The following is a 27861-nucleotide window of genomic DNA, read 5'->3' on the forward strand; positions in this document are numbered from 1 at the left end:
ATCCCGGACCTCCCCCCATCCCCAAGCAGACAGTGTTCCTCCCTAAGAAACTGAGCCAGCAAGGTTACAGAAGCGGAACTGATAAGCAATGCTGGGTACCTGATTAGCAGGGCTGCTGGCTTGGACAGAGGGCACACAGTTGTTACATTATTACAAGAAGGGTGGTATAGTGAGCACAGCTGAAAGGCTTGCAGCTGCCTTCTTAGCCAAGGGGTGGGGGTTGTTCTTTAGTTAAAACTCCATTTCACCCGGACATTGATGACATGTGAACGGACTTAAAGCCACAGGGAGCGCCGCCGGCCGCTCTCCTCCGCTCCCCCCAGCAGCGCGCTTCTGGCCGTCATCTATCATTCGGCGCTCATCCCTTCTCCGCGGGCCTGCCCGGCGCGTCCCATCGATCTGTTCGGCCATCGCGCGCCTGCGCCTTTGGGCTGTCAGGCAGCGGCGGCGTGGGGAGCGTTGGGAGCGGTGGCGGCGCGCGACCCGAGGTAAAGCCGAAGCTTCTGCGCTGCCAGGCCGCGCGCGAGTTGGCTGGCCGGGGGAGCCGCGCGGTGGAGGCCGCCGAGCCCCGCTTCCCCGGAGGGGGGCGAGCTCCTGGAGCCCGGCCGAGCAGGGCCTGAGCGGGTGGCGGAGGTGCGGAGCCCCGGAGTTGCCGGCTGGAGCGCCTGCCCGACCTGGCCGCGGAGCCAAGTGCCCCAACTAGAAGGGCGCTCGGCGAGAATCCGAGCCAACCACCTTGTGCAACAGGTGGAGGAAACGGAGTTTCAGGGTCTGCTAGAAGTCTCATCCAGGGAGCTTCAGACCCAGGACCAGGCGCCCTGAGGACAGTGCCTGAGCTCTGTTCACTTAAGCCCTTTGTTCATTGATGCTGTGTTTAGTTGTTTAAGTGCAAGACAGTGGAATACAAAGAGGAATGCAGTCAGGTCTCGCTGAGAGGATAACTATGATATGATGTTTTATCTTGCCAGTTTTCGAAGGGAGAAGGCAGTGAGTGCTCTGACGGAGGCAGGTCTGGGGTGCCATGAACACCCCCTCTTAAAACTTTTGTGCTCTCTGTCCCAGCCATTGAGTGGCCAATGAATCTTTGCCTTGATTCCCATCGTCCAGAGTCATGGCAGTGACATTGAGACGTTTGACGGATTGCCTGGTGTCATGGAAAGTCATGTCCATGATTACCCCCCGGGCCTCATGGAGAGCAGGAACCTCAGATCGAGGTGACCTGGGTTCTGATGTCACTTCTGCACATGTTTGAACTTGACTCTTACATGGGGTTGTTGTGAGGTTCGCAGGTGCTTATTCCACAAACACTGATTGAGTGCCTGGCCAGGTGCTGGGAATACAGGGATGACAGTCAGGGAACTCGCAGGAAATAGCAAGTGGATGATAAAGCTTGTAAAGGCAGAGATGCTATGTACATAGCAGAGTGGAAGCATCTAAGGGGAAAGGAGTTAGTTGCTTCTACCAGGAGAGTGGGAAGGGTTAGGAATGGCTTTTTAGGCAAGATGATTCTTGAACTGAGTCTTAAAAGTTTAATAGGTGGATTACATACAGGAGAAGGGCCGCTTAGGAAGCAAGAATAGCAATACAGGGACCAGAATTATGCAACATCGTGGTTCAGTTGGCACAGAAGACTTTCATGATCTGTCTAATGATATCAAACATGGATACAATGCTTGTCACGGGATTAACATTATTTTGTGTGTTTTACATAGATTAACTCATTTAATATTTACCCTGTGAAGTAGAAACTAATTATCCTTATCTTAGAAAATTCAGAAAACACAAAGGCGAGGGAAGAGGGAGTGGGATGGACTGGGAGTTTGGATTTAGTAGATGCAAACTATTCCATTTAGATGGATAAGCATGAGGTCCCTCTGTACAGCACAGGGAACTGTATCCAGTCTCTTGGCACAGACCATGATGGAAGATAATATAAGAAAGGGAGTGTGTGTTTACGTATGACTGGGTCGCTTTGCTGTACTGCAGAAATTGGCACAATACGGTAAATCAAGTACACTTTAATAAAAAATAGTAATAAAAAAAGAAAATTAAGAAAACAGAGACTTGGAAAAGTTATGTAGTTTACCACGGATCACACAGCTAATTCATGGTAGAACCAGAATTCAAACCCAGGCAGTCTGGTTTAAGGGTCTGGGAATTGAACCACCAGGCTCCCTTCTAGAATCTGAGGACAATAAGAGTTTTAAATGTCAGGCTCCTGGTTACATCACCTGTAAGTGGTAGAACCATAACTCTGACTCAGGTCTTTTAACTCTTAAGGACCTGGTGCTCTTTTCATAATACTGTCAGAGATTTTTTTTGAATGTCACACAAGCTAATTTATTACTTGAGTTTGAAGAAAAATTAATTTGGTTTTTTGTCAGATGTTATGGGAGTTATGTAGTGCCAGATTGAAGTTAAATTCCAATTTGAGGGGCGTTCCCTTCGTGGCTCAGCGGTTAATGAACCCGACTGGGATCCATGAGGTTGCGGGTTCAGTCCCTGGCCCCACTCAGTGAGTTAAGGACCTGCCGTTGCCACGAGCTGTGGTGTAGGTTGCAGACACAGCTCGGATCCTGCATTGCTGTGGCTGTGGCGTAGGCCAGCAGCTGTGGCTCAGATTAGACCCCTAGCCTGGGAATTCCATGTGCCACAGGTGTGGCCCTAAAAAGCAAAACAAAAAAAAAATTTTCCGATTTGAGGCTATGCTTGCTAGAATCCAGATTGCCATGTCGTCAGAGTTCCCATTGTGGCTCAGCAGTTAATGGACCCAGCCAGCATCCATGAGGAGTCAGGTTCAGTCCCTGGCCTTACTCAGTGGGTTAGGGATCCGCCGTTGCCATGAGCTGTGGTGTAGGTCGCAGCTGTGGCTCAGATCCCATGTTGCTGTGGCTGTGGCGTAGGCTGGCGGCTACAGCTCCAATTCGACCCCTAGCCTGGAAACCTCCTTATGCCACAGGTGAGGCCCTAAAAAGACAAAAAGGCAAACAAAACAAATTACCCTATCTTTAAATTGTGGGTGTTGTATAAGAGTTTCCACTTTGTGTTTGTGTGTATAGGGTGAGAGTGTTGGGTACTGAGTGGGGAACCCAAGACTGATTAAGATTATGGTAAAGGTGCAACAGTATTTGGCAGTTTGGTGTTAAAATAAATTATTTTTCCTGAACATTAAATTTCATTTTTGTATTTAAAAGGTTACGTCATTTGTTGTAAGTTAAAGAGCACATTTATTTTAAATCAATAAGGACTTAGGACCTTTTAATGTGCCTCTCTTTTGTGGTAGCTACTATTTTTTTTTTTTTTCTTTTTGCCATGTCGGTGGCATGTGGCACTTCCTAGGTCAGGGATGGAACCCAAGCCACAGCACCAGCAACATGGTGCAGTGACAATACTGGATCCTTAACCCACTGTGCCACAAGGGAACTCCATTAAGAGATTTTTTTTGAATGTCACACAAGCTCATTTATTACTTGAGTTTGAAGAAAAGAAATTAATTTGGTTTTTTGTCATTGTTGTTTTGTCTTTTGTCTTTTTAGGGCCACACCTGTGGCATATGGAAGTTCCCAGGCTAGGGGTCCAATCAGAGCTGTAGCTGATGGCCTACACCACAGCCACAGCAATTCAGGATCCGAGCTGTGTCTGTGACCTACACCACAGCTCACGGCAACACCAGATCGTTAATCCACTGAGCAAGGCCAGGGGTCGAACCCGCATCCTCATGGATGCCAGTTGGGTTTGCTAATGGCTGAGCCACAGTGGGAACTCCAAAAGAAATGAAATTGGTTTGTTTGTACATTTGAGCTCTGCAAATCTAAGTTAGTGCCGTCTTTCATGTTGGGGATCATGACAGGAAGGGAGCAGATGGCTGAACTATTAAAAGAATCTTAAGTCATTTCCTACTTTTCAGAGATCTAATGTGCTTGTATTTTTGTTATTAATTCTAGTCAGTTTTAAATTTTTTGAAGGAATAAGAATTCACATATCAGGAGCCAACTTGATAAAACTCATACTCTTTTAAGAGTCAGCTCAAGCATTGCTTTCTTATAAAGCTTTCCTGTCTTTTCTAGGAAGACTTGGGTGTTGCCATCACTGTATATGCCTACTTCGTCTTGGATAGATCCCTGCCAGGGCATTACTGAGTGTATATTGTAATTTACTGCATTTGCCTTCACTTAATTGTGAGCAACTCAAGGGCAATGGCCAAATTTTATTTTATTTTTTTTTGTCTTTTGTCTTTTTAGGACCATACCCGCAGCATATGGCGGTTCCCAGGCTAGGGGTCCAATCGGAGCTGTAGCCGCTGGCCTACACCACAGTCACAGCAATGCAGGATCTGAGCAGAGTCTGTGACCTACACCACAGCTTGTGGCAATGCCAGATCCTTAACCCACTGAGCAAGGCCAGGGATCGAACCCGCAACCTCATGGTTCCTAGTTGGATTCGTTTCCACTGTGCCACAACGGGAACTCCCCAAGTTTTTTTTTGTTTTTGTTTTTGTTTTTTTTGATTCATTTCATTCCTCCAGCTCATCTCCCCAGGCTGGAGCTGAGAGTTTTTATCAATGAGTAAGAGAATAGGGTAATTGTGATGTTTATATTGCAGCTAAGGAGACTATTCATTCTGGTTATGGAGTTGGAGGTGATGGATTTGACACAAGTGGATTTTAATAACCTAAATAAAAATAGGGTCAATACTGTATGTGTTTTGATTTTTGTTACTTTTTTGTCTTTTTTTTTTTTTTTTTTCTGTGTTATTGCAGCTTGTAAAAATGGAATTTCAAGCAGTGGTAATGGCAGTTGGAGGGGGCTCTCGGATGACAGACCTGACCTCCAGTGTTCCCAAACCTCTGCTTCCAGTTGGGAACAAACCTTTAATATGGTACCCATTGAACCTGCTGGAACGCGTTGGATTTGAAGGTGAGTTATGGCAATGAGGTGGGCTCGTACAACTTTTAGGGGTTTTCGTCTTTGTGAGGATGAGAGAGGATGAATACGAGAAGACCAGGACTCCAGGATGGCTGGAGACTGGCCTCTTTGCTGTAGGAACTTGGGAGCACTCTGCGGCTGTGCGGAAACGGTTAATTGTTGGAAGTGTTACTCTCTCAGAGCCGCTCTCCCCGTGATCCAAGGTGAACGTTGAAAGGATGTCAGCGTGTGGTATGAAGCACGCAAGTGCCTCACAGTCAGGGACATTTCTTGCTGAGAACCTGCATGTGCCAGGGGGCATGTCAAGCACGGAGTTACAGAATTGAAAAGGAACTCAGGCCCTGATTTCTAGAACCTTAGAGTCTAGTGGAGAGATACACATGTAAACTGATTATCGTTGTGTGACGAGAGAAACGTTACAACAGAGGCACATTATGAGTGCTTGTTATAAGGAAGTTGTTGCTTCTGCTTGAGGGACTCAGAGAAGGCTTTACAGAGTAGCTGACCCTTGAATTGAATCCCTCTCTCTCTCTTTTTTTTTTGTCTTTTTAGGGCCATGCCCACAATATGTGGAGGTTCCCAGGCTAGGGGTCAAATTGGAGCTACAGCTGCTGGCCTACACCACAGCTGCAGCAATGCAGGATCCGAGCCGTGTCTGCAGCCTACACCACAGCTCACGGCAACACCAGATCCTTAACCCACGGTGCGAGGCCAGGGATTGAACCCGAGACCTCATGGATACTGGTCAGATTCATTTCCACTGAGCCACAATGGAACTCCCTGAATTGAGTCTTGAAAAGTAGATTACCAGATTGACCACCAGTGAGGAGAGTGCAGTCCATACAGAAGTAATAACAGACATATGCAGAAAGAGAGCCATGTTCTGCAGCTGCTTTGCATCTTACGTGGCTGTAATAGCAAGTGCAATGGGGCGGAGTAGAGCTCATGCGAGAGCTGAACAGGGGTCGTGCTGCGAAGGGCCTCGTATTCCATGCTGAGGAATTTAGATGTGGTTCCCTGAAAGCAGTGGGAAACTGGTGAAAGGCTTAAACTGAGGTGTAATAATTGGTATTTCAGTTACTCTAAGTCCTTTGCATCTTTATATAAATTTTCGAATTGGCTTGTAATTTTCTATGAAAAAGGGTTGCTGGCGTTTTTCCACTGAGATTAAATTGATCCACAGATCAGAAGGAAGAGAATTCCTTAGCAACAGTGAGTCTTCCGACCTAGGAACGTGGTATATCTCTCCACTTATTTAGGTCTTTTGTAATTTTTCTCAGTAGTGTTTTATGGTTTCCAATGTACAGGACTTAACACATGTTTTGTTAGATTTACTTCTAAGTAGTTGATATTTTTGATGCTGTCATAAATGGTAATTATTAAATTCCAATTTCCAGAAGTTTGTTGCTAGTACATAAAAATTCAGTTTTTATGCTGACCTTGCATCCTGCAGCTTTGCTAAATGCACTTATTTTTTCAAGTGCTAAGAACTTTTACCAAGATAGACCATATTTTTGGGGAAAAAGTAGGTTTTAGTAAATTTATAAGGATTAAAATCATACAAAATATATTCTCTGACCACAGGAGAGTTAAATTAGAAATCAATAACAGAAAGATAGCAAGAGAATCTGTAAGTATTTAGAAATTAAATCACATGTTTCTACATAATTCAAAGAATAAATCATAAGATAAATTTAGGAAATATTTTGAACTTACTGAAAATGAAAATTCAGTGTATTAAAATTTGAGGTATAGCTAAAGCAGTATTTAGAGGACATTCTATAGCATTATGTACTCTTAGAAAAGAAGAAATGTCTCAAATTATCATCTAAGCTTCTTTTACAAACAAGAAAAAGAGGAGCAAATGAAACAAGTAAGTAGAAGGGAAGGGAGTTCAGAGTTCCCATCGTGGTGCAGCAGAAACGAATCCAACTAGGAACCATGAGGTTGTGAGTTCAATCCCTGGCCTTGCTCAGTGGGTTAAGGATCCGGTGTTGCCGTGAGCTGTGATATAGGTCAAAGACGTGGCTCAGATCTCACATGGCTGTGGCTATTGTATAGGCCGGCAGCTGTAGCTCTGATTAGACCCCTAGCTTGGGAACCTCCATATGCCTCGGGCACCACCCTAGAAAAGGCAAAAAGACCAAAAAAAAAAAAAAAAAAAAGGAATTCCCTTGTGGCTCAGCAGTACTCAACCCAACTAATATCCATGAGGACGTGGGTTCAATCCCTGGCCTTGCTCAGTGGATTAAACGATCTGGCGTTGCTGTGAACTGCGGTGTAGGTCATAGATGTGGCTTGGATCTGGTGTTGCTGTGTCTGTGGTGTAGGCTGGTGGCTGTGACTCCAATTCGACCCCTAGCCTCGGAACTTCCATATGCCCTGGATGCTGCCCCCAAAAAAAAAAAAAGTAGAAAGGAGATAAAAATAATAAAAGAAATAAATGAAATAGAAGCCAAAAGCCTTCAAGAAAATCAGTAAAACCAAAAGATATTCTTTGAAAAAAAAATCAATAAAATTGTTAAAAGTCTAGTTAGACTGATCAGAAAGAGGGGAAAAGGCATAAATTAATAATAGCAGAAATGAGAGAGAAGACATCACTACAAATCCTACAGACATTAAAAAGATAATAAATGAATATTGTGTACAGCTTTATGGTAATAAATTTGACAACTCAGATTTGCATTTTAAAAAATTGCTTTGAGGAGTTCCCGTCATGGCTCAGTGATTAACGAATCCGACTAGGAACCATGAGGTTGTGGGTTCGATCATCCCTGGCCTCAGTGGGTTAAGGATCTGGTGTTGCTGTGAGCTGTGGTGTAGGTCACAGACGTGGCTCAGATCTGGCGTTGCTGTGGCTGTGGCGTAGACCTCTAGCCTGGGAACCTCCATATACCGTGGGTTTGGCCCTGAAAAGACAGAATAAATAGATAAATAAATAAATAAATAAATAAAAATTTAAAAATTGCTTTGAAAGCCGAGCTGTGTAAAGAATCAGTTTGAAGGAGTCAAGACTGTAAGCAGGGAGACAAGTTAAAGATGGATAGAAAAGTCCATGCTAGCATGAAGAGGGCCTGAACTGAGCATTGGCGCTAAGGATGGAGAAGCGGGGATATTTGAGAAAGGTAAAGATTAATGGGGAGAGGTAGCAGAAAGAGAGGGAAGAGTTCCTTCTACTTTTTGCTTGAGTGACTGGTGTAGATGGGGATGCAAGCAGTTAGGAAAGGAAACACATGGCGAGGACTAGGTGTTAGGGAAGACCAGGAGTTCAGCTTTGGCCACAGTGAATTCGAGGTGTTAGAGCAAATCAGAACGCCGGATAGAGGTGGTGCCAGATTCTGGGCCCCGGGCTTGTGATCTAGTGTGCATTCCACTCCTACCTATTTGAGACAGACGCGTGAATCATTCTGTGCAGTAGTCTGTATGACATTGATATTAAGAGATGTGTTTTAGAAAAGATTTTCTGGAGTTCCTTTTGTGGCTCAGTGGGTTACAAACCCGCCTAGTATCTGTGAAGATGCAGCTTTGGTCCCTGGCCTCACTCAGTTAAGGACCTGGTGTTGCTGTGAGCTGCAGTGTAGGTTGCAGACGTGGCTCGGATCCCACATGGCTGTGGCTGTGGTGTAGGCCTGTAGCTGTAGCTCTGATTCGATCCTTAGCCTGGGAACTTCCATATGCCGCGGGTGTGCCCCCCCCACCAAAGAGAAAAGATTCTCTTTTTAGAGCTCAGTTTCACAGGTGAAGGACACATCTTAATACTTTTAAACAGCCTACTTTCCTTTAATAAGTTCTTGTGTATTCGTCATATATGTTTTGTTTTTTTTTTCCTTTTTGCTCTTGCTGTATCTGTAGTTATGTAGTTAGGGATGGCCTTTTTCAGTTTATTTATTTATTTATTTCATCTTTTCTGGGGCCACACCCACGCCATATGGAGGTTCCCAGGCTAGGGGTCTAATCGGAGCTGTAGCCACTGGCCTCTGCCACAGCCACAGCAACGTGGGATCCAAGCCTTGTCTGCAACCTACACCACAGCTCACAGCAACGTCAGATCTGAGCCGCGTCTGTGACCTACACCACAGCTCACGGCAACGCCGGATCCTCAACCCACTGAGCGAGGCCAGGGACCAAACCCGCAACCTCGTGGTCCCTAGTCAGATTTGTTTCCACTGAGCCACGACGGGAACTCCTTTTTTCAGTATATTTAATACCCCTTATATAGGTAATTCCTTCTCACTGAGGGGCACTCAGAATTTGGAGAGTGTCTCCTAAACATAGGATTCTGGAGTTGAACAATCACGTCTGAATTCACTGTTTTTATTGTTCATGGTTTTAGAGGAGTTAGCACAGCCCTGCTTACAATTAGTCTCTCTCCCCACAGAAAGGTCCTGGTCCAATTATTAGACTGACTCTGCCATGTCTATAGTTAAAACGTCCTCTCCAGCCTATGGAAGTGACACCTTTTCTTTGAAATCCCAAACAGTATCAGTCACCCTGTCGTCTATGCTTTCATCACACTTTGTTTTTCTGTCTCAGTGCCTCTCAAGGCCTGCTTTATGCTGTAGTTAGTGACACGGGAGACTGATCTCCCTGAGAGCAGGTACTGTGTCTAATCCATCTTTGTCACATCAGCGTTTTATTTTTTATTTTGTTTGTTTGTTTTTGTTTTTGTCTTCTTAGGGCCGCACCCACGGCATAGGGAGGTTCCCAGGCTAGGGATCCAGTCAGAGCTGTAGCTGCCGGCCTGCACCACAGCTCCAGCAATGCAGGATCCGAGCTGCGTCTGCGACCTACACCACAGCTCACGGCAACGCCGGATCCTTAACCCACTGAGCAAGGCCAGGGATCGAACCTGCAACCTCAGGGTTCCTGGTCGGATTCGTTTCTGCTGCGCCACGACGGGAGCTCCCCACCTCAGCGTTTTACCTAGAGTATGTTCTCTAGGGACTTTTGTTGGTCTTGAATTCATCCTGACCCACCTTAGAGGCCATCCCTTCCAGGAAGCCTTCCTTAATTCATCATTTCCATGTCTCATTTCTCCATGTTACATTTCTTAAGAATAGGGACCATGTTTAGTTCATTTTTGAATTCTCAGTGCCTCTTTGTCCTTTATATATTAAATGTATTTGTACCTATTAGTTGAATAAATGAGTTAGTGACTGAAAAAAAGCCAAGGGGGGAAAGGAAGAAAAAGAAGGTGGAAGTTGAAGTTATTTGAAAGAGGAAGAAAGAGGAAGAGAGAAGAGAGCAGAAAAGAATTATTATAGCGAAAGGGAAAGAATTGAGCGCTGCCATGGAACAAGCAGTGGAAATTGTTCCACTTTAGAGGCGCTAAAACCTGATCTTCAGGCACCAGCCACACATGTTCTATTGCAGTGGCTTACATTTCCCTGCCAAAGATCCATGACAAAGCCCCAGGTTTTTCTGTTTAGTTGATAGCTACGTGGATAAGGTGAAGACACTATTAGAATGTGGAAATTGACTATCACTGCATTCATTGTGGTCTTCTGTAAAGCCCTAAAGTCTGCCTGGTGGGAAGTCATGACAACAACTCTTTCTTTGTAGTGAGTGAAGATTTAAAATGTGATCCCACTTGTACATGCTTTGATAAATGCTCTTCTGAATTCTTTACATCAGAAAGAAGTGGTGTGTAATGAAGTGTGGGTCCTGGAGTTCCCATTGTGGCTCAGCGGTAATGAACCCAACTAGTATCCATGAGGATGTGGGTTCGATCCCTGGCCTTGTTCAGTGGATTAAGGGTCTGGCCTTGCCGTGAGCGGTGGTGTAGGTCGCAGACACAGCTCAGATCCCTAGTTGCTGTGGCTGTGGTGTAGGCCGGCAGTTGTAACTCTGATTCTACCCTTAGCTTGGGAACTTCCATATGCCACAGGTGTGGCCCTCAAAAAGAAAAAAATAGTAAGAAAAAAAAGAGTGGGTCCTATGGATACAAGATCTGAATTTTATCTTAGATCTGTTGCTTGTTAGTTTCATGTACCCTGAACAAAGTCACTTCATACTTAGTCCAATTTCCTCATTTGTAAAATGAGATTGCTGTAGAATTGATAGAATGCATGTAAAAGACATTGCAAAGTCTCAGTAATATTTGCTGTGATTATTAAATCTAGAAATAGACCAAATGTAATTGAAATAGTGTAACCATTGTCTAAGTGAATGAGAGTTTTTGCATTTTTCCTTCTTTTCTTTTCATGCTGTAGAAGTCATTGTCATTACAACCAGGGATGTCCAGAAGGCTCTATGTGCAGACTTCAAGATGAAAATGAAGCTAGATATTGTGTGTATTGCTGATGACGCTGACATAGGAACTGCAGATTCTCTGCGCTACATATATCAGAAACTTAAGGTGAAAAACTATTTCTTGATTTTCGTTGTTTATTGAAGATAAATATCATCTTATGTTTACCCAATGCATTGCAGTTTACCGTGCTTTTTTTTTTTCCTTTTTAGGGCCACACTCACAGCATGTGGAGGTTCCCAGGCTAAGGGCTGAATCAGAGCTGCAGCTGCTGGCCTACATCTCAGCTGCAGCAACTCGGGATCCAAGAATTGAGCCACGTCTGCAACCTACACCACAGGTCACGGCAAGGCTAGATCCTTAACCCACTGAGCAAGTCTAGGGATCAAACCCGAATCCTCATGGATACTAGTTGGGTTCATTACTGCTGAGCCACAACAGGAACTCCTACAGTGCTTTTTAAAAATGTATCCTTTTCTTCTTTTTTCTTTTTTTTTTTGGCCATGCTTGTGGCATGTGGAAGTTCCCAGGTTAGGGATTGAACCCATGCCACAGCAGTGGCCTGAGCCTCTGCAGTGACAGTGCTAGATCCTTAACCCACTGTCACAAGCTAACTCCCTGAAAATACATATTCTTGCCTCACATACTTTGTTGCCCATGTTTCAACTGCTTTTTATTTTGATTATTTGTGAAGATTTAGACACTTAATTGTCACAATCACTAGTTTCCAATATTTTCAGTCATAGTACATCTTTATAAAAAAGATATACTTTAGATGTACTTCCAAAGATTCCAATTATATCAAGTTCACACAAAAGGAAAATTAATATATAGTAGTAAAAATCAGAAAAGCAGTTGACCGTGGATGAGAGATTCACTGGAAAGAAGTACAAAGGAACTTTCAAAAATGTCAGCTCCCCCACATGACAGTATTTGAATGTTTAGTCTCCTTTGATTAAGGAACCACCATGGGCATAATGGATATGAGGATACAGTCTCTCAAGTGGCCTGTGGCCCAGAAACTGAGAAAGAGCCACTGTAAACTGTTCTAAAATTGATGTCCTTTGGAGAAAATTCATTCTGTGTGATGTTACCATCTTGTTTGAATTGGGGGGCAAAATTTCTCCTGCTATTTCTGGTGGCTGCAAATAGATGTATTAATATTTTCAACCTACCTTTTCACTAAAGAACAAAAAAGTTAGTGTAGTTATGTACGTGGCCTTTCTCTCCCTTTATTGGGAAATAATTTATACATCATAAAAATAATTTACACACAATGAAAGACAGAGGTGTTAAGTATATAGTTCCATGAGTTTTGACAAATATGTACACCCAGGTTATCGTACGCAAACCTGGAACACTTCCGTCCCTTTTGAAGGTCCTTTGTGCTTTGTTTTCGTCAGTCCACCACCTGCAGTCACTACTGTTCTGATTTCTGTCACCGTTTATTTTGCTTGTTCAAGAGCTTAGGTGTAAATGGAATCATATAATTTCACTCTGGTTTCTTTTGTTCAATGTAGTATTTTTCAAATTCATTCATATTATTGCAAGTATAACTAGTTTGTTCTTTTTATTGCTGCGTAGTATTCAATAGAATAAGTATACCACTAATTACCCACTTTTCTGTTGATGGTCATTTGGATTGTTCCTAATTTTTAGATATTATGAGCAAAACTGTTATGAGCATTGTTCTGCAAGTCTTTCTGTGAAAATATTCTAGGTCGGAGTTGCTGTCGTGGCTCACTGGTTAATTAACGAATCCAACTAGGAACCATGAGGTTGTGGGTTCGATCCCTGGCCTTGCTCAGTGGGTTAAGGATCCAGCGCTGCCGTGAGCTCTGGTGTAGGTTGCAGACGCAGCTCGGATCCCATGTTGCTGTGGCTGTGGTGTAGGCCGGCAGCCATACCTCCAATTCAGCCCCTAGCCTGGGAACCACCATATGCCGCAGGAGTGGCTCAAGAAATGGCCAAAAAGACAAAAAAAAAAAAAATTTCTAGGTTATAGGGTTTACTTTATTATGAACTGCCAAACAGTTTTTAAGTAGTAGTACATTGTATAGTTCCATCAACAATGTGTAAGAATTACATTTGCTTCCCATCTTCATCAGCACTTGGTGTTGTCAGTCTTTCCTTTTAACCATGCCGGTGGGTGTTGTGCAGTGCTGTCGCATTGTGGGTTTGACTTGCATTTCCCTGGTAACAATCATGCTGATGACCCTTTCATGTGATTATTGACCACTTGTATATTTCCGTGAAATGTCTCTTCAAGGCAGTTGCCTTTTTTCGAGTTGTTTGCCTTTTTATTATTGATTTTAAGAATCTTTATGTATTACAGATACAAGCCTTTTGTCAGATATGTATTGTGACTATTTCCTGCCCGTCTGTGGCTTGCCTTCGTATGTATATGTGTGTATATGTACTAATTTCTTTGACCGCACCCACAGCACGGAAGTTCCCAGGCAGGGTCAAACCCTCCCCACAGCAGTGACATCGCCCAATTCTGAACCCACTGCACCACGTGAGAACGCTACTTTTTTAATGTATTCTTGTTTTCTTCGTCTTTTTAGCGCTGCCCAGGCTAGGGATCAAATCAGAGCTGCAGCTGCCAGCTTACGCCACAGCCACAGCAACGTGGGATCCATGCCACATCTGCAGCCTCCACCACAGCTCACAGCAACGCCGGAACCTCAACCCGATGAGCAGGGCTAGGGATCACACCCCATCCTCATGGGTACTAGTTGGGTTCGCTATCGTTGAGCCACAGTGGGAACTCCTTTTTTTAAATGTTCTTAAGGATGACTTTGATGACCAGAAATTTTAAATGTTGCTACAACCCAGATTGCTGATTTTTTTCTCTTTTTGAAAAAGTCAGTACTTTTTGTTTCCTAAGAAATCTTTGCTTATCCTAAGCTTATAAAGATTCTCTTTGTGTTTATTTCTAAAAATGTTGTAGGTGGAATCCCTAGTGGCTTAGCGGGTTAAGGGTCCAGCATTGTCACTGTTGTGGCTCACGTTCTATCCCTGGCCCAGGAACTCCTGCATGCTGCAGGCATGGCCAAAAATAAATAAATAAGCAAATAAACTAAATAAAAATGTTATAGGTATAAACATTTACTTTTTTCTATGTGGATATTCAGTTGTTCCATAGTCGTTTGTTAAAAAGGCTTTCCTTTCCCCGTTGAATTGCACCCGTGCCTTAGTGAATAATCATTTGACTAATCATGTCTCTGCCGTTTCTGTTCTCTCTGCTTTGTTCTGTTGGTCTATGTGTCTGTCTCTACTCCAGTCCCCAGTGAATAAAGTCTCTCTCTCTTTTTTAATTTATTGGCATGTAGGTGACTTACAGTGAATTAGTTTCAGGTGTACAGCAGAGTGACTCAGTTACTCGTATAAATATATCCATTCTTTTTTCCCGTATAGGTTGTTACAAACTATCGGGTAGATTTTCATGTGCTGCGTAGTAGGTTCTTGCTAGTCATCTGTTTTATGCAGTAGTGTTTATATGTTATCCCCACCTTCCCAATAGTCTTGATTATTTTAACTTTAAGTAGTAGGTCTTAAAATCAGGTCGTATAAATCTGCCAGCTCTGTTCCTTTGCCTTAAGGTTGCCGTGGTCATCCTAGGCTCTTTGCATTTCCGTATACATTTTAGAATTAGTTTGCCAGTTTTTTTAAATAAAAGCTTCCTAGAATTTTGACTGGCATTGCTTTGAATTTACAGATCAATTTGGAGAGAATTGACGTCTTAATATTTAATCTTCTAATCCTTGAACATCTGTTTATTTAGATTTCCTAGAGTTTCTCCCAAGAGTGTTTTTATAATTTTCAGTGCATAGATTTTGAACATCTTTCAGTAATTTTATTCCTATATCACTTCAATTTAATATTGTAGCTAGTAATTTTTATTCAGTTTTCTAGTTTATTGCTTGTATGTAGACATAAGATTTTCCTTGTCCCCATGACTTTGTTAAATTGCAGACTTTTTTTTTTTAATTTTATGGCCACAGCCACAGCATTCTAAAGTTCCTGGGCCAGGGATTGAATCTGAGCCACAGCTGTGACCTGCTCTGCAGCTACAGCAATTCTGGATCGTTTAACCCACCACACCAGGATAGGGATTGAACCCACACCTCTGCAGGGACCCAAGCCTCTGCAGTTGGATTATTAACCCACTGCACCATGGCAGAAACTCCAAATTTCAGATTCTTTGGGATTTTCCAGATATATATCACTATGTTGCCTGTAAATAAAAACAGTATTATATCTCCCTTTTAATCTTTTTTTTTTTCTTTTTCTTTTTATGGCTGCACTCGTGACATATGGAGGTTCCTGGGCTAAGGGTGGAATTGGAGCTGCACCTGCTGGCCTAACACTATAGACGCAGCAGTATGGGATCCAAGCCGCATCTGTGCTATGCCACGGCTTGCGGCAGTGCTGGATTCTTAACCCACTGAGCAAGGCCACGGATCGAACTCACCCTCATGGATACTCGTTGAGTTCTTAGCCCCCTGAACCACAACAGGAATTCCTTCTTTTTTAATCTTAATGCCTTTTATTCCTTTTTAATTGTCTTACTGCCCTGGCCAGGGGCCTCCAATGCAATGTATATAAGCATTTTCTTTCACTTTTGGGCCTCTCTTTTTATTTTCTCTGCTTCTATCCTAGTAGGCTTTGTGCTTCTAATTGCAGCAGGGATTTTTAATACCGTAATATTGGATGTGTTACTTTCTGGAGCACAGCTCTTATTTCTTTGTGGAAGAGGTGGAGAATTTCACTAAGGTGATGAGAAGAGAACTCTGTCCTTTCACACAGACAGACGCCAGGTTTACCAAGGAGCTAAGTGTGTTTAGTGGTCTTCCCAGGAGTTTTTTAGTTATGGTCTAAAATATGGAGGTATAATCTAAACTCTCTTTGCTCCCTAATCTGTAAATCTTAGAAATGTTATTTTTGCCATATGCTGGAACTGGAGATCCTAAGAGTTTCATGCAAATGAGTTCCTATAACTTTTCGAGGTTTGAGAAATAACAGTGGAATATTGGTAATAATATTAATGAGAGCGGGCTTGGGAAGAAGAGTGACGTAGCTGCCAGGAGGACATTTGACTCCCACGTCACTACCTCTTCTTGCGGTTTTGGCCACTTTCTCCTTATTTCAGGGCTTCCCCTCACACCTGGATTAAAATCGTCATTAAGGCGTCCTGCGCAGTCTCATTTCTTTTCCTCCCTTGTTCTTTTGTTTCCGCGTCATTCCACGGCATCCTTTGCATATCATCCCACCTCCGAGCGAGCTTCTCAGGCTGTGCCGTAGCCAGCACTCTCTTTGCTGTCTTCACTTGTTTCTTCTTTGCCAGTGGCTCCTGCAATCCTGGCTGCAGGTCAGTTTGCATTCCACCCTGCAGTGAAAGGCCACACGCTCCCCTGTGGAGGTGCATGAGTAGACTCCTGAATGGCCATTAAGCGCAGGGGAAACCCTGAGCCAGAACGCAGAACTGTCTGGCTGGGATCAGCATAAACTTGTAGGAAGCGCCGTGGAAGTATGTCTCAGTGGTTGGAGAAAGTGAGACAGAGTGAGGAGGCAGTTTGCCGTGTTTGCTCAGGGGTGTCAGGTACCTCCTTAGGGGAGAAAGTTATACCCCCCGACTGTGCCATGGTTTAAAAGCAACATTTGAGGAGTTCCCGTCGTGGCACAGTGGTTAAGGAATCCGACTAGGAACCATGAGGTTGCAGGTTCGGTCCCTGCCCTTGCTCAGTGGGCTGAGGATCCGGCGTTGCCGTGAGCTGTGGTGTAGGTCGCAGACGCAGCTCGGATCCCGCGTTGCTGTGGCTCTGGCGTAGGCTGGCAGCTACAGCTCCGATTAGACCCCTAGCCCGGGAACCTCCATATGCCACAGGAGCGGCCCAAGAAATGGCAAAAAAGACAAAAATAAATAAATAAATAAATAAATAAATAAAAGCAACATTTGAGACAATTTCTTTCTCTTTCCCTGTGTTCCCAAGAGCAGCTTCCTATAAACATTTGGAGACTCTCTTGGTCAGTTTTCAATAAGATTTTAGGTAAGGTAAGAATATTCCCTTTTAGAGTTTTGAGTTTATTAGCTTTTGGTTCTTTAATCTCTACCCACTTCCTCCAGACTGAGTTCCCCAAATATTACTGTGGCTTCTGCTTTTCTCAGAGAAAGACCACAGCAGTGTATTAGCTTCGTTTGGCTTCTGTGTTTAAAACGTATTTTACTGTTTTGGTTTACCATCTTTGTCATTTGCATCGCATTTGCTGAATGTTTTGCACTCCTACTTGTATGTGGACACTTGTATTGTGTGTGCTTCTAGAATATTGGAGCTGGACATTGTATTTGCTATGTTATATTTCTTCATCATATTTCATTTGGTTTTATTCTTCCGGCACTGTTTTCTGCTTCATTTTGCCCTATCTCATCCCACAGTGTTGCTGACTTACTGGCTTACCACTTTTTTGTTTCAGCTGCCCAAACCTCTTTCCTTGGCCTATCCAGAGAGATTATGGGCTCATTCATTCTCCTAGGCCCTGGGTGAGTGAGCTCCATTCTTATAACTGGTATTTATAATATAAAAGTTCTTAGGTTTTATATTTTCTTCATAACAGTGTTTCATAATTGTTGACAAATGATTCAGTCCTAAGTCTGACCTCATTCATTTAGCAAATATTTATTCCGAGTCAACTAATAATAATGATTAAAATTGCTATTTATTAAACAATTGTGGAGCAGTTATTTTTTCAAATGTTTTATCATGGAAAATTTCAAACATGTGCAAACGTACATGGAACATGACCAATGGAGCCGTCATCCAACTTAACAGTTATCAACCCACAGCAAATCTTATTTCGTCTATATTCCCACCCACCTTGTTCCCTCTCAAGTTCTTTTGAAGGAAATCTCTTATTTTTGAAGGAAATCTCTTATTTCATCTGTAAATATTTCAAAATATTGCTAAGATGAGGGCTTTAAAAAGTAAAAATAAAAGCATAGTGTTATTATACCATCTTAAAAAAACAAATGGAGTTCCTGCTATGATGCAGCAGGTTAAGGACCTGGCATTGTCTGTGTGGTGGTTGGGTTCAGTCCCTGGCCTGGCACAATAATTATGCTAAGGATGCAGCGTTGCTGCAGCTGTGGTGTAAGTCACAGCTGTGGCTCAGATTTCATCCCGTCTTGGGAACTTCCATAGGCCACCAGTGCAGCCAAAAGCAAAATTTAATAGTAATTCATTAGTATCATCAGTTATGCAAATCAATGTATGAATTGCCAACTGCCTTTTAAGTGGGATTTTTAAAAAATGTTTTTAGCGTGTTTATTTAAATCAGGAGGCAGGAGTTCCCATCGTGGCGCAGTGGTTAGCAAATCCAACTAGGAACCATGGGGTTGTGGGTTCAATCCCTGGCCTTGCTCAGTGGGTTGGGGATCCGGCGTTGCTGTGAGCTGTGGTGCAGGTCGCAGACACGGCTCGGATCTGGTGTTGCTGTGGCTGTGGTGTAGGCCAGTGGTTACAGCTCCGATTGGACCCCTAGCTGGGAACCTCCATATGTGGCGGGATGAGGCCCTAGAAAAGGCAAAAAGACAAAAAAAAAAAAAAAAATCAGGAAGCAGATGAGGACTATACATTATAATTGATTAAAATATCTTTTAATATATAGATTTCCCCTCCATCTCTTTTTGTTCCGTTATGATTTATATGTTGAAGGAACTGGTCTTTTTCCTGTAGAGTGTCCCACAGTCTGTACTTTGCCGATTTCGACCCTGGGGTGTAGTTTAAAAAGTGTTCCTCTCTCTGTATATCCTATAAATTGGTAGCGGGACCTAGAGCCTAAATTCAATTCCAGTTTGAATTTTTTTGGCAGGACTGTTTCAGAGGTGATGGTGTGTTCTCTCTTGGGCATATGCTTCTCTGATTTGCCTCCTTTTTAGGTGGTGGCAGCTTTTATGACGGTCACCACCAGTCCCTAGTCCTTGCCTCTCTGGCCGTTGGACTACATGAAGCTTATTTCGAGTAGGCGCCTTAAGAAGTACTCATGATGCCAGTGCGGAACAGATTACCTGCAGCCTTTATATTTATAAGCCAGTTCTATTTGTTCGTAAAATAAAGCACATTTTTTCCACATATATATATATTTTTTTCTTTTTTCTTTTTTTGGCTGCTGCATGGAATATGCAGTTCCCAGGTCAGGGATCAGATCCAAGGTACAGTTGTTACTAAACACTGCGGTTGTGGCTCTGCTGGATCCTTAACTACTGTGCCAAGCTAGGGAATCGAACCTGTGTCCTAGCACTCCAGAGACACCACTGCACCACAGTGGGAACTCAATATCTTTTTTTTTTTTTTTCCTGTCTGCACCTTCAGTATGCAGAAGTTCCCAGGCAAGGGACTGAACCCACACCACAGCAGTGACAATGCCAGATCCTTAACCTGCTGAGCTACCAGGGAACTCGAAGGATTTTCTTCTTTTTTTTACATTCTGTTTCCCTTAAGGCATTATGAATTATGTTTTGTATTCACTCTTGTGTTCTTCCTGCTTTAGTTGTTATTTCTGAATTTTTTTTCTTTTATTTCTAATTTATTCTTGAGTTCTGTTATTTCATTTCTAACTTTTCTAATTCAAATTTATGTTATTCTTTCACATCTGTCATTTTCCATTTTAGATATTAGAGTATGAATTTAATCTGTCTTTTGAGCATGTCTTTCTGACGAGCACTTTTATTGTAGAGATGTTATTCTAACCTCTACTATTGTTGTCTTTGTTTGTTTGTTTGTTTTTTGCTTTTTGGGCCGCACACGAGGCATATGGACGTCCCCAAGCTAGGGGTTGAATCGGAGCTACAACTGCCAGACCAGCCACAACCACAGCAACTTGGGATCCAAGCTGTGTCTGCGACCTACACCACGGCTCACAGCAATACCAGATCCCTGACCCACTGAGCGCGGGCAGGGATGGAACCCGCATCCTCGTGGATACTAGTCGGATTCATTTCCACTTCGCCACAATGGGAACTCTTGTTGTTGTCGTCTTTTTCGATATTAACTTTGTGTAAGATTTTACTGTAGTCCTTTTCTGTTGCTGATTTTAAACCTGAAAGTAGTTTTCCTAAATTGTAGAAGGAAAGGGTGACTTAGGATAGCTTTTCTAGCTTCGTAGCACTAGAGCCCCCAGTTTTTGGGGGTTTTGTTGCTTTTTAGGGCCGCACCCATGGCATATGGAGGTTCCCAGGCTGGCGGTCAAATTGGAGCTATAACTGCTGGCCTACACCACAGCCACAGCCACACAGGATCCTTAACCTACCGAGCAAGGCCAGGGATCGAATCTAAGTCCTCATGGATGCTAGTTAGATTCGTCAGTCCCTGAGCCAGACGGGAACCTCTGGAGCCCCCGATTTTGAGATCGTCCCCTTCTGCTCTGTTATCTCCATTTTTATCTGGCTTGTCTCTTTCTTTTGCACGGATTGTCCCTTCCTGCTCAATTTAGATCCTGTTCCCAGCGATTTCTCCTCAGTGTAAGGCTTCATGTTGCAAGTGAATATTGGTTTATTAGTTTTGAGGATTCATGGGTCAGCCTCTTGAGACCTTACTGAGGACAGATAAGGAACTGTCTTAGGAGCATTTAATGGAAGAGTTAGTGATTGAACCTTAGTCTTTTACTTCAAAGTCTGTGCTCTTAACTACCGTATTTTGCCATGTGGTCAGGGATAAAGGTAAGAATAGAATATGTACTTTATCCTGTAGGGATACTTTGAAGGATCATTAACAGGTTAACATTTTAGAAACATCACTGCACGAGTGAGGAGAGCCAGAGAGACCACTGGGAGGCTATTGCAGGAGCCTGGCAAGAAATGGTGCTGGGCTAGACCAAGGTAGTGGCAGTGGTCATGGAGAGATGGGCACAAATTGGAGAATATTTAGAACTTTAAGTAACTGGATGTGGGAGGATAAAGAGAAGGAGGGTTGGGCGTTCTCACTGTGGCACAATGGGTTAATGATCCAGCTTGTCTCTGTGAAGGAGCTGGTTCAATTCCCAGCCCAGCGCAGTGGGTTAAGGATCCGGCATTGCTGCAGCTGCGGTATAAGTTGCAGCTCTGGCTTGGATTCAGTCCGTGGCCTGGGAACTTGCATGTGCTGCCAGAGCGGCCAAAAAAGAAAGAAAAAAAAGAGAGCAAGAGAAAGAGAGAAGGAAGGGTCAAGCATAACTCCCAGATTTCTAGCAGAGAAACGGGGTGGATAGTGGTGACATTCACAGATTTAGAGGCTGCGAGACAATCAGTTTACAGGGAAAAAACGGTGTGTAACTACACTTGGCTTGCTAGGTAGACGATGCCTCTGCGATGTCACAGATTTGGATGCTTGCACATTTACCTGGAACACGCTCACTTCCCTCTCTCCCTACCTAAGTAAGTAATTCCTAACCATCTGTCTTAACCTGGATTTCCCCCGAAAGCTCGGCCTCAGATAAGGGTATGTATAGAGGTAGTTTGTTTTGAGAAGTGATCCCCAGGAACAGGAGTGGGATTTGGAAAGCATGATATAGGGACAAAGGGAAAGGCAGTCTGAGTGTGTGTTAGGGACTTGGTTGCCACTGAGGGCAAATGAGGCTTAATTTTTTTTTTTTTTTTTGCTTTTTTGCTTTCTAGGGCTGCACCTGCGGCACATGGAAGTTCCCAGGCTAGAGGTCGAATCGGAGCTACAGCTGCCGGCTTGTGCCACAGCAACTCCAGACCTTAGCCTCATCTGCGACCTAAACCACAGCTCATGGGAACACCGGATTCCTGAACCCACTGAGGAGGGGCCAGGGATCAAACCTGCGTCCTCATAGATACTGGTCAGGTTCGTTTCCACAGAGCCACGATGGGAGCTCCAATGAGGCTTATTTCTCCTGGAGACCTTCTCAGGGGCCATGTGGAGTGTACCTTAGAGTAGTTACCCAGGACGTGGCAAAGAGGAGTGTTTATTCACTGGCTTCCTTTACCCGTTGGTCAGAGCTTGCCCCACGGGTGTAAAATTCCTCACACTTCAAGGGTTGCATGTGTACCAGATTGGCTGAGTGGGTTCCCACAGGTATCCCACATTGCTGGAACCCTCAGGGCAGAAAATGAAAGGTGACTGGTACATAAGTTGAAAAGCTGTCGGGTCACATAGCTGATGGCAGAGCAATGGCTGGAACAAAAAGGTGGACCCACAGAATGCGCAATGGGTCACAAGAGAAGTCTTATTCACCTTTCAAGATTTGGCTAAATCTTGCTTCCAGAAGCCTTCCTCACCTTTAAGGCTAATAAATTAATTGCCCCTCTTAGTTGTTTATTGTGGAGAGAGGAGGGTGATGGATTGGAATTTGCAAGTGATGAAGCTTTAGCATTGCCACTGAAAAGTGGGGGAGAGCTGACTAGGGACACTGAGAACAACATCAGGCAACCTCAGCAACCTCAGCAACCTCAGCTGAAGTTGAAGAATGTAAATGTATAGGTACTGCAGTTAGCACAGTTGTGGGGCTCCCCCCCACCCCCCGCCCCTTACCATGGCTCAAGTGTCTAGGGATGGAGGAGAAGACGTGTTTGGATTCATCAGGAACATGGGCAGGGTCAGCATTTGCACCTGCTGGGGAGAGGAGAAAACAGGCTTGGAAGAAGAAGTTTGCTAGGAGCTAAATGGACAAAGGCTTTCCTTCTCTTCTCTCTGCCGTGAGCTTGGCAAACTTTCCACCCAGAATCCATCCCTCCAGATTGGATCCGAGTCCAGGGTGAGAGTTAGCCAGTCCGCTTCTGTGGGATAGCTAGTTTGCTTTCATTTTTTTCACTGTGTATAGAGCTGCAGTGAACCACTTTCTTCGTGCTCTTGTTGTGATGGTGGACACCTGAGTGAAGTGTGGCTTAAGTTCTGTGCATCTTCAGCCTTGCTAGATGCCGGCAAATTGTTCTCCAAAGGAGTCATACCAGTCTGCTTTCCCACCAGCAGCTGGAATTAGAGTTCTGGTTTCTCCTTGTCCCCACTAACCACTGGTGTTCTCAGACTTAACATTTTCAGTAATGTCGTGGGTATAAAAACTGCTGTTGGGTTAATGTTGCATTTCCTTAATTATTTGAGAATTTTTTGCTAGGTATACTGGCTATTTTCTTGTTCAGTGAATTTCCTGTTCTTATAACTTGCCCGCTTTTTGTTTGAATTGTTTGCCTTTTTCTTGGTAATTTGTATATACTCACTATATTCTGTACACTAATCCTTTGCGGCTTATATGGGTTGCAATTTCCACCCCACCCCCCGCCATCATCTCTTTTTTTCTAGTATCTTTTTAAATTTTAAATGAAGGATAGTTGATGTGCAGTGTTGTGCCAATTTCTGCCCTACAGCAAAGTGACTCAGTTATACACACACACATTCTTTTTTTAATGTTATTTTCCATCATGACCTGTTTGTAGCATCTTTCTACAGAAGTCACACAGAAGTCTCAGCGTTTTTGTAGTTACGTACATCAGTCTTTTCTTTTATGGTTGGTGCTTTTTGTGTCTTGCTTAAAGTGTAAACTCCTGCCTCCTAAAACTTTACAGTTTTGCTTTTCGTATTTGGATTTTTATATATTGTTATTTTTTTTTAACAGATGCACCTTTGGCATATGGAAAATCCCGGGCTAGGGATCAAATCAGAGCTGCAGCTGTGGTTTACACCACCGCCACAGCAACACCAGATCCGAGCCACATCTGTGACCTACACCGCAGCGTGTGGCAACGCTGGATCCTTAACGCACTGAGCAAGGCCAGGGATCAAACCCACATCCTCACAGAGACTAGGTCAGGTTCTTAACCCATTGAGCCACAGTGGAAACTCCCCATATTTGTATTTTAAACCAGTATTTATATATAATATGAGATAGATATCTAGATTTATCTTTTTCCTGAAATTAATCAGTGGTTATCCCTGTACAATTTATTGAATAATCTTTCCCACTTGATTTATACCAAGCTCCATATATACATGGGACTCTTTCTTTCTTTCTTTTTTTATGGTCATACCTGCCACATATGGAAGTTCCTGGGCCAGGGATTGAATCCAAGCCACTACAACCTATGCTGTAGCTGTGGCAAGGCCAGATCTTTTAACCCACTGCCCAGGCCAGGAACCAAACCCACTCCTCCATAGCAACCCAAGACACTGTAGTCAGTTTTTTGTTTTTTGTGGGGTTTTTTTTGTCTTTTTAGGGCCACACTCACAGCATATGGAGGTTCTCAGGCTAGGGGTTGAAACAGAGCGGTTGCTGCCAGCCTACACCACAGCCACAGCAGTGCGGGATCTGAGCTGCAGCTGTGGCCTACACCACAGCTCACGGCAAGGCTGGATCCTTAACCCACTGAGCAAGGCCAGGGATCGAACCCGCATCCTCATGGATACTAGCTGGTTTCATTAACTGCTGAGCCAGGACGGGAACTCCCCAGATTTTTAACCCACTGCGCCACAGCAGGGACTCCTTCACGGGACTCTTTCTAAGCTTTCCAGTCCGGTCCGCTCCTCTGATTGTCTTTTCCTTTACCAATACCCTGTCGTTTAATTACTGTAGATTTATAGAAATTCTGTCTAGTGGGATGACTCCCCTCTTATCTCGCCTTACTCTTAATTTTTATTTAAAGTTGTCCTGATGGATCACTTTGCTGTGTTGCAGAAATTGACAGAACATTGTAAATCAGCTATAATAAAATTAAAAAAATAGTCTCGGCCATTCTTTACCTTTGGCATATGAATTTTAGCATCCGCTATGAAAAATCTTATCTTGGTGTTTGATTGGAATTACGGTGATTTTCAGATTAGTTTGGGAAAGTTGGCATTTTTTAATCTAAGTTTCTCTATTTCTTGAACATAGCTGTATCTCTCTTTATTAAGGCTATGTTTGTTTTTAAATAAAATTTGATAATTTTCTGTAAAAATGACTTATACATCTTATGTTGAATTTATTAGTAGATACGTTCTGGTGTTGTTATTGCAAATGGGTTTTTTTTTTTTTGAAGATCCACACGTTGTATTTGGTTGTGTCTTTTTAGTCTCCCTTATTCTAGAACAGACACCCCTCCACCTCCTTTTTCTTCTTATCAAATAAAACAGGTATTTGTCCTGTAGAGTCTTCCACATTTCTGGTATATCTGATTTCTTTCTATTGATTTCATTTAATTTTTTATTTTATTTTATTTTATTTATTTATTTTTTTTTTGTCTTTTGTCTTTTTGTTGTTGTTGTTGTTGTTGCTATTTCTTGGGCCGCTTCCGCAGCATATGGAGGTTCCCAGGCTAGGGGCCAAATCGGAGCTGTAGCCACCGGCCTATGCCAGAGCCACAGCAACGCGGGATTCGAACCGTGTCTGCAACCTACACCACAGCTCACGGCAACGCCGGATCGTTAACCCACTGAGCAAGGGCAGGGACCGAACCCGCAACCTCATGGTTCCTAGTCGGATTCGTTAACCACTGCGCCACGACGGGAACTCCCTAATTTTTTAATGATTTTTTAATTGAGATATAATTGACATACAATATTATGTTAGTTTGATATTTATATATATATATATATTTTTTTTTTTTTTTTGCTTTTTTGCTTTTCAGGGCCACACCTGTGGCATATGGAGGTTCCCAGGCTAGGGGTCAAATTGGAGCTACAGCTGCCAGCCTACACCACAGCCACAGCAGCGCCAGATCTGAGCTGAGTCTGCACCTAACACTGCAGCTCATGGCAACGCTGGATCCTTCACCCACTGATCAAGGCCAGGGATTGAACCTGCGTCCCTATGGATACTAGTCAGGTTCATTTGGCTGAGCCACAGTGGGAACTCCGGTATTTATAGACATTGTGAAATGACCACCACAGTCCGTCTGATTGACATCTGTCACCGTACATAGTTACAGAATTTTTCTTCTCGTGTTGAGAACTTTTAAGATCTACTCTCTTTGCCCCTTTCAGATACGCGGTGCATGTCATTAACTGTAGTCACCAGGCTGTGCATTGCATCTCCGTGACCGACTTATTTTATGGTTAGAAGTCTGTTAACTCCCTTCGCTCATTTTGCCTCCCTCCCACCCCCTACCTCTGGCAGCTACCAATCTGTTCTCTGTATCTGGGAGCTTGACTTTGTTATTTTTTTGTTCATTTTAGATTCCACCTGTAAGTGAGGCCGTGCAGTGTTTGTTTTTCTTTGTTTGACTCATTTCACGTATGCTTTTGAGGTCCACCCAGGTTGTTGCACATGGCAAGAGTTCACTCTTTTATGGCTGAATGATACGCCACCGGGTGTGTATATACCGCGTTTTCTTTAGCCGTTTCTCTGTCAGTGCACACACAGGTTGTTTCCGTATCTTGGCAATCGGCAATAATGCTGCAGTGAACATCGGCTGAACATTGCTTCTCTTTTTCAATATTTTCTTGTAAACTGGCGTTTGGATCTAAATGTTGATTAGAGTCCGTTTCAGCTTTTTGGCGATAATGCTTCATATGCACATTTCATATTGCATTATATCCAGATCTGAAATCAGACATTTCTTTAAAAAGCCTTGGTTTTCTTATATATAGCCTTTTACATGTCAGCCGTATGTCAATAGTGGTTTTTGTTTTTTTTTTAAAGCCCTGGTTTCTTTTTGTGGAACATGGTGTTTATAGGCTGGCTACAGTCTGGGGTCTAGGAGAAATAGAAGCTTTTAAATTTCACTATAATTGACTTCTTGGTCTTTTTGTTTGTTTTTTGGGATTTTTTGTTTGTTTGTTTATTTTATTTTTGGCCACACCTGTGGCATGTGGAAGTTCTTGGGGCAGGGACCAAACCCACCCACAGCAGCAAACCAAACTGCTACAGTGACAATGCCAGATCCTTAACTTGCTGAGCCACAAGAGAACTCCTAAAATATACCCATTTAAAATGTACAGTTTGGCTTTTTTAGAAATCAGGCTTTATGGAGGTATAAGTTATATAGAGTAAAATTCACTCTTTTTAGTATACTGAGTTTTCACAAATGTATTGTGATAGAACCTCTGCCTCAGTCAAGACATAGAGGAAAAGCTCTGTCTCTCTTCCAAGTTCCTACTTCTTTTTTAAGTACAATGTTGCTTTTCTTAGAGTTATCACTTGCCTTGCTTTTACTTATTTATTTTTTTATTAAAATAGAGTTGATTTAGAATGTGCCAATTTCTGCTGTACAGCAGAGTGACTCAGTTATGCACATATATCCCAGGAGGTTGGGTATCGTTCCCTTGCTGTTTAGTAGGACCTTGTCGTTGCCTCACTTTTAAAGTCGCTTAGCTTTCTATCACTAATGCACCCTCAGATCCTTTAGAAGGAACATCAGTGCATCAGTATGTTTAAACACATCAAATGCACCGTCCCCTGCTTTTCTCTCCCCCTTTGATACAACGCTTCCCCTTGAGACCATGAAGCCATTCGTCTCCTCCTCGGATTTCTGCTGGTTACCTTCTAAGCCTGCTGCAGATGTGCCATATCCTCAGACCTCTTTTCTCTATCATTCTGGGAATTCCCTTCTCTCTCCTGTGTGGGATATCCTGGTTCCTAGGTCCCACATTTTCCTCTTTCTTGTTTTACTCCCTCATTTCAAAGGAACCCAGTCCTTATTGGCTTTTTAAAGAGAGGGCACAGAAGGTAAATACGGTGAGAATTTGCCTGCATGAAATGTTTTATTCCATCCTTTCT

General features: G+C 43.2%; 1 protein-coding gene across 9 annotated transcripts in view; it reads left to right on the top strand.

Moving 5' to 3' along the window:
- The first annotated feature begins 428 nt into the window (after positions 1-428).
- Positions 429-27861, top strand: part of EIF2B3 (eukaryotic translation initiation factor 2B subunit gamma) — a 135143-nt gene continuing 107710 nt past the window's right edge. For 7 of the 9 annotated variants that reach the window (XR_014808496.1, XR_014808497.1, XR_014808500.1 and 4 more), the window contains exons 1-3: positions 429-488; positions 4760-4916; positions 11138-11283. Coding sequence is in view for 2 of the 9 variants with exons in the window: in XM_021096758.2 (XP_020952417.2) it covers positions 4769-4916; positions 11138-11283 (294 nt within the window). In the remaining 7 variants the exon portion in view is untranslated. Of the gene's footprint in view, positions 489-4759; positions 4917-11137; positions 11284-17652; positions 17720-27861 lie in introns of all 9 variants that reach the window. The other 2 variants (XM_084965343.1, XM_084965345.1) reach the window with 1 other exon arrangement.

The sequence above is a fragment of the Sus scrofa genome, chromosome 6 (genome assembly GCF_054392235.1).
Source record: "Sus scrofa isolate SSC_HxYL_T2T_F1_AM1 chromosome 6, Sscrofa_HxYL_maternal_Yorkshire_Landrace_v2.0, whole genome shotgun sequence".
NCBI lineage: Eukaryota > Metazoa > Chordata > Mammalia > Artiodactyla > Suidae > Sus > Sus scrofa.